This window comes from Lactuca serriola, chromosome 2 (assembly GCF_051521515.1).
Source record: "Lactuca serriola cultivar US96UC23 chromosome 2, Lser_US96UC23_V15, whole genome shotgun sequence".
Lineage (NCBI taxonomy): Eukaryota > Viridiplantae > Streptophyta > Magnoliopsida > Asterales > Asteraceae > Lactuca > Lactuca serriola.
In genome coordinates, this window is record NC_136409.1 from 207,213,150 (window position 1) to 207,224,563 (window position 11,414).

The window sequence follows — 11,414 nt, forward strand, 5'->3', positions numbered from 1 at the left end:
AAGCTTGAGGCTTGACTTTGCCGCCACGCCACGCCTCACGCCATTTAAAACGTTGCCTAAAAGTAAGGAATGTTTCGTTAATTTAAGTAAAATATAAAATAATAGGAATTTTTTTATTAAAAAAAATATTGAGATTAAATCATAAACTGATCCAAAATATTACAATTTTAAAGGAGATTTTCTTTAGTTAAAATTTTTTTAAATGAGAATTATAATTGTGCACAAACAGTTTTAGTATTTTTATATTTTACAGATATTAGTTATTGTTCAAACTTTTAAAAAAATAAAGTATATTGTGTTAATGGTAACAATCTGGTGAGCAGGATTTTACGTGACCTTTTCATACGTCGAAAGGGAAAGAAAAGGGTTAAAGAATTGAAAATGGAGATCTAAAATTGAACAGATGTACACCTACTTTTGCGTAATTAATATTTTTAATATAGTAAAATAATATATTTTGCCACCTCAAATTAGTTGTTAATTAAATAAAATATCCATATTAATGATAATCACAAACAATTTTTAATGGGGATATGACTGTGAAAAGTAAAAAAAAAAACAATTGTTTGGGACAAGTGTCAAGATATCGTGTGTTGGAGATTGCCCTAATCGCGTGAAACAATTCCTGTTGCATTAAAGAAAACAATTCCGATTTAATTCAATGAACTTGATTATTTATATTGAAAAGGTAATCGTACTTTTATGTTTCTTAATTTCATCTGATGACTTAAGTAATAATCTACTGAATTTGGGGGATTGCCAGATGTTAGACGTGGGTACTTAATTATAATTTTATGTTTTTTAAGAGCTCTTGCTTTAAAGTAATTAGATTTTACAGATATAGTGACAACTTTTGCAAAACTAACATTCTTCAAGGGTCATACGTCATATCATCTTGTGTAAGTACGTAAAACGACCCACTAGATGGTTATGATAAAAGTAGTGTCAACCAGGAATTCAATCCATATTAGTACTAAAGTATACAACTTTCATTGTTTGTTGAGACTGAACGATTGAACATAAGGTGTCATAACCCTGGTAGCTAAAAAACCCCCAAAGATGTGGTGGGATCGATCGCGAATATCCCTACGGACCCCGAAATATATAACTTAAATTTAATCATTTTTTTATCTTTAGTTCATGTACTTGTTTTCATATGTGACTTATATTATAATTTTTGTTGTAATATGTTATGTTAAACGAGATATGATGAGTAAAATATGAGATTTGGGGCAAATAGGGTAAAAAGGAAGTAACTGGGGATTAATAAGGTTGTGGACATGCAAAGGGGGTGTGAATTTTAGAGGCGGGAGGAAGAGTAGGGATCGATGATGTTTCACTCTCCCATTTGGTTTCGTTGACTTGCCTACTCAAATGGCTATTTTAGTTCTAAAATAACATAATTCAATGTAATTGGTGACTCGACTCATACCTTAGCATGAACCTGACCGAGTCCCTCCTCCATAGCTCAATTTTAAGCGAAAATAGTTTAGTTGTTGTCCAAATTCGTCTAAACACTTCCATACATTTCCAAATCACTTCTAATAATCCTTACTATCTATAATCTACCAGAATGCAATATTCTATCATTGTTTACCTTTATATATTCTCCATATAGTTCGTGATTTGTAGGCTCCCATTGCTCATAATTCTCAGTTTTCCTATTGTATTGTTTTTTGTATATAATCTATTTCCTTGTATTCTGTAATTTTGTGATCAAAATATTCAATAAAGAATCAAATTCTTTATGGTATCAGACCGGATTCTACCGCTCAATTGATCATCTCTAACAAACTGATCATGATCAGCTCATGGCCGACAACATCAAAAAGAGTGAAGTGAGTGGACCTGATGTCAACCCCCCCCCCCCCCCCCTCTCCATCTTCACCTGTAAGATTAATCACAAACAATGCACGTGAATGATGCATTGATGGATAATAATTATAACGATTGGGTTCAAGAGATGGAAAATTTCTTGTTTGCCAAGAACAAGATTGGGGTCATTGACGAATCGATAATAAAACCAGAAAAGACAGAAGCAGACGACATGGCATGGATGAGGTGTGATGCAATGATAAAAGGGTGGCTCACCACCGCCATGGAAAATGAGATCCGCACCAGCATCAAATACGCCAACAATGCAGTTGAGATGTGGTCAGACCTTCGTGAGAGGTTTGGAAAAGAAAGTGTGCCACACACAAACGGGATGAAGCAAGCAATCTCAAATACTTGATAAGATGGGTTAACTGTTTCAGCATACTACACAAAGCTTCGAGGATTATGGGATGAGATTCAATCGGTCCTCCTTACTCCTCGTTGCACTTGTGATAAATGTGATTGTGGTTTGGGAAAATCACTTGTTGAATTGAAGGAGAAAGAAAGGTTATATGAGTTTCTCATGGGCCTTGATAGTGAGTTCTCGATTGTAAGAACTCAAATATTGGCTTTGAAACCGACACCGTCTCTTGGATTTGCTTATCATCATGTTGTTGAGGATGAACAACAAAGGTCCATCACCAACACCAAGAGACCCACTGTTGAAGCAATAGCTTTCCAAGCCTACACCAAGACCAATACCAATCAACATGGAAACAAGGCAGTGGAGAAAATCACAAAGCAAGGAGAACATTATAGCTTTTGTGACAAAGACGGTCACACCTGTGACGGGTGCTTCAAGCGAATTGGCTATCCAGATTGGTGGCCATGAAAGAACAAACAAGACATAGTGAAACCAAGGGTTGCTTGTGCAATAGAAGAATCAAGTCCAATAGAAGGTTGAACTAAAGATCAATATCAACAATTCCTGAAGAAATTCACACCAGAAGAGTCCAAACAAAAATGATGCATCACCAGCAGCCAACATCGCAAGTAAAACAAGTCAAATTGACTCTTGGATTGTTGATACAGGAGCCACCGAACACATGACCAACAAAACCGATATTCTTGAGAATGTAATGCCTTCCATCGATGAGGATCTTGTGATCATACCTAATGGAGAATCTATTTCTGTCAAGGGAAGAGGAAATCACACTCTATCTAACGGGACAAAGGTGAAAGTCGTTTTGCACATTCCTGATTTTAATTGAAATATGTTATCAGTTAGCAAACTTTCATATGATTTAAAGTGTGTTGTAAGTTTCTTTCCGAATTTCTTTGTCATGCAGGACCTAACTTCGAGGAGTTTGATTGGAGCGGGTAAATGCAAGAATCATCTATATTGGATGGGAATTCTTGGAATGAAGATGAAGGATTTGATGTCGAAAGTTGATATATGGAACAAGAGGTTGGGGCATGCTGGTGAAGAAAAGTTGAACAAAATAAGTTTTCTTAGGAACATTTCTTTTAAGAATAAGGAACACGTTTTTGATTCTTGTGCTAAATCTAAACTTACCATACAACCTTTTCCTTCTGGTATTACAACGACGAATGCTTGTTTTGATTTATTGCATTGTGACATATGGGGTAAATATCGAACCCCTTCTTGTAACATCCCCTTATGGCATGTATAACAATATTTACCGCTTTGGGTTCCCGGCACGAAAACTTCCTAGGGGGTCACCCACCCCTGAATTGTTCTCGCTCGGGCATGCTTAACTGTAGAGTTCTTATGGGATCTACTGCTCTCACAACTTTAAAACGCGTTGTGACAATGAATGTATCCACACCCCTTATAAGGAACTGCTTCGTTCTCCTTCCAAACCGATGTGGGATCAAGTGCAACCCACTTTCACTCCCCATTAAAGGGTTCGACGTCCCCATCGAACACATCGACCCATGCCCCAATTCTGATACCATTTGTAACATCCCCCTCTGGCACGTATCACAATATTGTCTGCTTTGGGCTCACAGCACGAAAACTTCCCAGGGGGTCACCCATCCCTGAATTGTTCTCGCCTGGGCATGCTTAATTGCAGAATTCTTATGGGATATGCTGCTCTCACGGCTTTAAACATGTTGTGATAAGGAAGGTATCCACACCCCTTATAAGGAAATGATGTGTTCTCCTTCCAAACTGATGTGGGATCATGTGCAACCCACCTTCTATTTGTAACGTCCCCCTCTGGCACGTATCACAATATTGTCCGCTTTGGGATCCCGACATGAAAACTTCCCAGGGAGTCACCCATGCCTGGATTGCTCTTGCCCGAGCACACTTAATTGAAGAGTTCTTATGAGATTTGTTGCCCTCACGACTTTAAAACACGTTGTGACAAGGAAGGTATCCACCACCCTTATAAGGAAACGCATCGTTCTCCTTCCAAACCGATGTGGGATCAGGTGCAACCCACCTTCACCCCCGTCCCCCCCCCCCCAATTATAGATTTGGGCGTACTCATCGAATACATCGACCCGTTCCCTGACTCTGATACCATTTGTAACATTCCCCTCTGGCACGTATCATAATATTGTCCATTTTGGGCTCCCCGCACGAAAACTACTTAGGGGGTCACCCATCCCTGGATTGCTCTCGCTCGGACACGCTTAACTGCAGAACACTAATGGGATCTGCTGCCCTCATGACTTTAAAACACGTTGTGACACGGAAGGTATCCACACCCCATATAAGGAAATGCTTCATTCTCCTTCCAAACTGATGTGGGATCAGGTGCAACCCACCTTCACCCCCCCCCCCCCCCCATTATAGGGTTCAACGTCCCCGTCGAACACAATGACCCGTGCCCCAACTTTGATACCATTTTGTAACAACCCCCTTGGGAAGTTCTCGTTCCGAGTGACCCAAAGCGGACAATATTATGATACATGCCAGAGGGGGTTGTTACACTTATTTTTCAAAGGCATGCTATTTTTTGATAATTGTCAACAAGTTTAGTAGAGCTGTTTAGGTTTTTCTTCTTAAACACAAACATGAGGCTAGTGCATGCTTGATTGATTTTCATAAGACGATTAAAAGTCAATTTGACAAAAATGTTAAAATAATAAGGTGTGACAACAGTGGTGAATTCACGTCGAATAAGATGGTAAGTTTTTATGCCGATAATGGAATTCTCCTGGAAACTATTTGTCCACATCCCCCGCAACAAAATGGTGTTGTGGAACGGAAGCACATACATTTACTTGAAGTTGCTCATGCTTTAAAGGTTGAGGCAAATCTTCCAGCAAGGTTCTGGGGTGAGTGCATATTGAAGGCCACTTATGTCATAAATAGTTTGCCTTCGAAAGTGATAGAAGATAAAACACCATACAAGTTGTTATATGGTCATAAACCAATTTATGATCACATGAGGGTTTTTGGATGTTTGGTTTACTATCGCAACACATAAACAAAAGGTGATAAATTCAAAATAAGAGGAAGACCAAGAGTGTTTATGGGTTATCCACATGGAACGAAAGGTTACAAAGTCTATGACCCAAGCCACAACAAAATCAATGTTTCAAGGGATTTCAAGTTTGCTGAAAATGCTTTTCCTTTTCGTACCACTGTGAATGAAAATGAAGAAGCACGTAACAGTGAGATAGAGGTTCCCTATGATGTTGGAAAAATATGGATTGATCCAAGCGAAAAGAATGATGAATCAGTCAATGAAGAAGGATCAAATGTCGATGATCCATCAGTTGACTTCACAAATGAAGAAGAAAGACAAACTGAGGAGAAAATCAATATCGAAAGTGAAGATGAGCATGTCAAATTCAACCAAAATCCTCATGTTAATGAAGGAGATCTAAATTTTGACCAAGTAAGAGAAAGGAGAAATAGGTCGAGACACAAGAACTTGGAAGATTGCAAAGTGAAACTCCATCCATCTATAGACCATTCGCAACCTGCTCCAAGTCAAGAACACGCCACATTATATCCCTTGGCCATTTTTTGTTTCTTATGAAAAGTTTTCAAAATCTCACAAATCCTTTTTGGCAGCCATCACTTCCAATGATGAGCCAAATTATTTCAATCAAGTTGTGCAGGACCCGAACTAGAGAGTTGCAATACAAAGGGAAATAATAGATTTAGAAGAAAATAAAACAAGGTCCATTGAAGAATTACCAAGTGGAAAGAAACCTATTGATTCAAATTGGATTTCAAAATAAAGTGCAATCCAAATGGTGAGATAGAAAGGTACAAGGCCCAACTTGTAGCAAAAGATTTCACCCAAATGGAAGGAGTCAATTATCATGATACTTTTGCATTGGTTGCAAAGTTGGTTACTTTAAGGACTCTCCTTGTTGTTGTTGTTAAAAGAGATCATATCATCCACCGATTAGATGTTAACAATGCATTCTTACATGGTGAGCTTAACGAGGAGGTTTACATGAAGATACCGGAGGGTTACGAGAAAGGAGGAGTGACCAAAGCATGCAAGTTAAAGAAGTCACTTTACGGTTTGAAACAAGCTTCAAGAAACTAGTACCAAAAACTTACATCGGTATTAACTCAACTCAAGTTTGAACAATCTCATGCATATCATTCTATCTTCATACACAAAAAAGGCAAATTCTTCATTGCAATCCTTGTATATGTTGATGACATTATTATTGTGGGAAATGACCTGCATAAAATTGAAGAAGCCAAGGTTTTCCTTGACAGACAATTTAGCATAAAGGATCTTGGATCTTTGAAATATTTTATTGGTATAAAGGTGGCACGCACAAAGGTTGGTTTAGTTTTGAGTAAGAGAAAATATATTTTGGACATTCTTGAAGAGACCCAAATGTTGGGATGTAAACGATGTTCCTTCCCGATGCAACAGAACTTGAGACTTGACAAAGAAAATGAAGAATCGCGAGTTGATAAAAGTAAATATCGTCGATTAGTTGGTAAGTTGTATCTACAAACTACTAGACCTGATCTCACATATGTCGAGAATGATTTAAGTCAAAGGAGGAGCATGTAAGGTGGGGGACTTGGTCCTGTGAAAAAATGAAGCTAGTAGACAAGAACACGTTGAAAAATTAAGCCCAAACTAGGAAGGGCCGTATCGAGTTATGGAGGCTAGACAGAATAGTTCATATGCTCTTGAGAACATGGACATAGTCGGGTTGCCAAGAACATGGAATATGCGAAATTTGCGCATATTCCACTTTTGAAGCAAAAACGAACAAGCAATCTTAGTAATTGGAGACAGGTAGAGAGCTTAGTACCATTGGGGAACGGTTGTATTTTATATGTAACGTGATTGTACTCTTGAATGAAATATCTCACACTTTTTCTTGACATATCATAACTCGAATTATGTTTCAATAGAAATTTAACATAGGTATGATCAGCCATATCATACCTCGATGATGTACATATATACCTCAAACTATAAGTTTGTAACTTATGGTTCAATATAAATTTTAACATCGTTATGATATGCCACATAATACCTCGATGATGTACATATATACCTTGAACTATAAGTTTGTAACTTATAGTTTAGTATAAATTTGAACATCGGTATGATCCGCCACATCATACCTCGACGATGTACATATATACCTCGAACTATAAGTTGTAACTTATAGTTCAGTATAAATTTTAACATCAGTATGTCCGCCACATCATACCTCGATGATGTACATATATACCTCGAACTATAAGTTTGTAACTTATAGTTCAGTATAAATTTTAACATCAGTATGATCCCCCACATCATACCCCGATGATGTACATATATACCTCGAATTATAAGTTTGTAACTTATAGTTCAGTATAAATTTTAACGCCGGTATGATCCGCCACATCATACCTCTATGATATACATACATATCTTGAACCATAAATGCATAATTTGTTGGCATTAATTCAAGCTAAAAAGTTCAAAATAAGGGAGTCATTACCATGATTACACATTGACCATAGGGATGAAATAGAATTACCTAACTGGTATTAGACTTACCATGAACATATGTCTAATCAACATATGTTCAGTCTAAGTGAAAAGTTCATAACTTGTCACTTAGGAGGTAATACCACAAGGATAAAGTCTAAGTCTTCATAGTAAAAAAATTATTTCAAATCTAAGGGTAAACGATACACAAAAGTTGAAGCAGATAGAAGGCATCCACTTTGAGTGCAAACTTTAAACGGTTACATAACTTAGCTAGTACAGGAACATATATATCCACATAAAATTACAAAAAAAAAAAAGCGAGACAAAGTGCAAACAAAAGAAAAAGATACATGAAAATTTGCATACTAAACACTACCAGAAGCACCATTAGGATTCGAAGGGGGATCCAAAACTCCCAACTTCTCCTTCAAAATACCGAGGTCTACAACATCTCCTTCTAAAATTTTGAACAAGGAATACTTGTGGGTGATCATGCTCGAGAATCGATCCAACACCTGATGTTGCGCATCAGGATACAAATAAAGGACATTTTCCCTTCCAAAGCATCAGCCTATTTCTCCTTCATCTCTATACATGCCTGGTGAAGACCAAGTTGAATAGTTGTTGTATGTACTGCAACATTGAGATCCCTGAAGTCTGCAGAGTTCAGTAAAGCACAAACGAATGAGGGAATGCCCTCGTGAACCAACCATCGAAGCTAAGAGGCTCTAATCTCGGCTGCCGAGGTCAAGTGAGATTCCTTTTCAAGAAGGGAGGTATGGGTCTAATTCAATTGAAGGATTTGATCATCCATATCAGCAAGAAGCCCTTCCTCGAGCAGCAAGTTCTTCTTCTAGCATCTTAATAAGCACATCCTTGTCAGAGCAGAAGATCTCCAACTTAGAGAGTTTCTTAGTAAATCAAAGCTTTAGAGACTCGAACTATTGATTCTTCTCCTCCAACTCTTTGGAGAGCACCGAATGACAATTGAAGGCATCCTCTGCTTTGATCTGAAGATCAACATTCAAATCCTTCATCTCATTTTGGCAACGGATACTTTCACTCAGATCGTTCACAAGAGGAACATTTTTTTCAAAAAGCCCTTTCACCCTTTCTTGGAGTTCATGTACTTTCTGTTCAGTTCGTTCATGAATCTGATGGGTTTTGGTCATAAGACATCCTATGTGCTCATACAAACCCTAATGCTTTGATCTAGGTTTCTCTATTGTACATGCTTTGAATCCAAGACTATAAACCCTAATTCTAGCATATGGAAATCGATATTAACATATAATTAGGTTTAAGATATTACCTTGATTGTTATGTAGCAACAACAATCGAATTCTTCCTTGAATTCACTTTGGAAGGCTTAGAGTCACAAGTGTCACTCCTCTAATGGCTTACAAACACCAAGAGCAAATGGAGAAGGTATAAAGAGAGAGGAGAGGTATAATAATTCGTCTCTAGGACCTCTTGGGAAGGCATGGACGAATTCATGAGCCTTAGGGGTCTTTATATATGGTTGGGATTAGGGTTTCAGTCCTTATCCTTATCTAGTTACTTGCCCATCAAGCAACCATAAGATAAGCCTTAAAAACCCCTATCTCTTGGACCTTGGACGATTTTAAGGATATCCTTATCCTTGAATTCGTCCATCCTTTAACAAGGATAACCATTGCCCTATTTTGCAACTATCACATAATTACAATTCAGCCCCTCTAGTTTAATTAATTACATTTGATCACAAAATTAATTCTTAATTAATTATTGACCAATATTAATTAAACAAATATGATTTCTCCTTTAATATATTATTCTTACAACATATTAATAAATCATAATAACCTCTCTCTCTTTATTTATTTCTCCAATCAAGTTGCTTTGGTGAAGGCAACCCAAAAGGACCATGCACCATCGGGTCAAGTACATACCAAAATAGTTATGGACATAGACACTAATCCAATAGTCTCCTACTTGGATAAGTTTAATAACTATTATGCGTATGACTTCAGATCCTGATCTGCAATCGTAGCTTTCCAAAGTTGTTGTCAACTCTGATCCTACCAGATACGTGTGTCCTTAGATAAGGAATCATATATTACTCCATTCTAGATATCGTATGAGATATGATTTCAAATCATTCTCTTTGTACTATATCTCGATTCCCGATTTATGACGACTGACTAATTGAACAAATCAAATTAGCCCTAGCCCGGCCGAGCATTTATGTTTGTCATCACTAAATCATCGAGGGGCCCAAAAGATATCGCTTTTATCCTACTTTGGATAAAAGGAACGGATAAACTTTGATACAATGCTTGCTTGCAGTCACTAACCAAATCACACACAACAATATGTTTTATAACACCAAGTTACTAGTGCGTTTACATATTATCAATGTGCAACCGATTCGCAAGGTACAACTCACACATCTCGGTTTCAAGAATATAAGATGTTATCGTCTCACCAATCACTCGTGATACAATTCATGGAGTGATCCAAGTGAGCATGGGTTTGATCCAATGCTCAAATCATATTCATAAGCACTCATGAACGTTGCAGCACACATTTGCTTATGTCTAATGCTCTTTAGACAATCCACACACCAATTCACGACAGTCTTCATTCATACCTACTTCCAACATATGAACGACTGTGGCCCGTTCGAATAATTCGATTATTCTTAATAAACTCAATTATTCTGGAAGTCAAAACATGCAAAGGTGAAACACATGAATAATACTAATCCCATATGGCCTCAAACCTTTGAGTATAAATAAAACACCTTTTATTTATCACCATATCGATTACTCATTATTTGTCGTTTCGGTTAATCAACTTCTTACTTGAATTACAACACTTGTCCCATGCTCCTAGCATGCACACAATGTTTACTCATGGTTCTTACTTTGTGAAATAGATCACATTGAACACATTTCCAATCATTCTCATTTCACAACTCCAAATCGTTTTTCCATAAGTGAAAGAATATCAAATTCTTTCTACTTATAGAATATGCTAGATTCTAACGTTCTATGCAACTTATCCTTTCGTAATGTCACTGCACCAAAGTCACAAAGACTATTGCCAATGATATTACAAAGTCTTCTATCGGAGATTGTTGCAAGACAATTCCTTAGATATGATGTTTCTCACTCAAAGTACATTCCTTCGAACATCCTTTTGCATAAAGGTTTCTAATCTAGTCATAGATTTTTCAATATTCAATTCCCAATATGGACACGCTTCCATATTTTCCATATGACAACTCATTCTTAATAGAATCTTATCTATTCGTAATGATGTCGATATGGTCCATCCAATATGGAAACATTTCCATATTTTCCAATACTATACTTCCAACTACTCACAAGCGACCAATCATCGTCGAACTTTGGATTGTCCTTTGATAGTTGTTTAATCATTTTAGTCAAAACCGATTCTAGTCCTTTTTCCCTCTAAATGCGCTAGACATTTGGAAAATTTTAGAATGATCAAACATTAAAGCATTTGCAATCGATCCTATACCCGAAGCGTATGGGACACGACGCATAATGTTTTATTTGCTATGTTCTTAAAATTTGAATTGTGAAGAGGAATGTCGTAATCATAATCGAAATTTTCAGAACACACTATTTACCTTTG

General features: G+C 37.1%; 1 protein-coding gene across 1 annotated transcript; it reads left to right on the forward strand.

Moving 5' to 3' along the window:
- The first annotated feature begins 1,909 nt into the window (after positions 1-1,909).
- Positions 1,910-6,362, forward strand: LOC145090003 (uncharacterized). Its single transcript, XM_079028364.1, has 7 exons — positions 1,910-2,186; positions 2,256-2,651; positions 2,908-3,050; positions 3,165-3,307; positions 4,943-5,130; positions 5,353-5,696; positions 6,048-6,362. Exons 1-7 carry the CDS (start codon positions 1,910-1,912, stop codon positions 6,360-6,362), a joined length of 1,806 nt encoding a protein of 601 aa, XP_078884490.1.
- Positions 6,363-11,414: the final 5,052 nt, after the last annotated feature.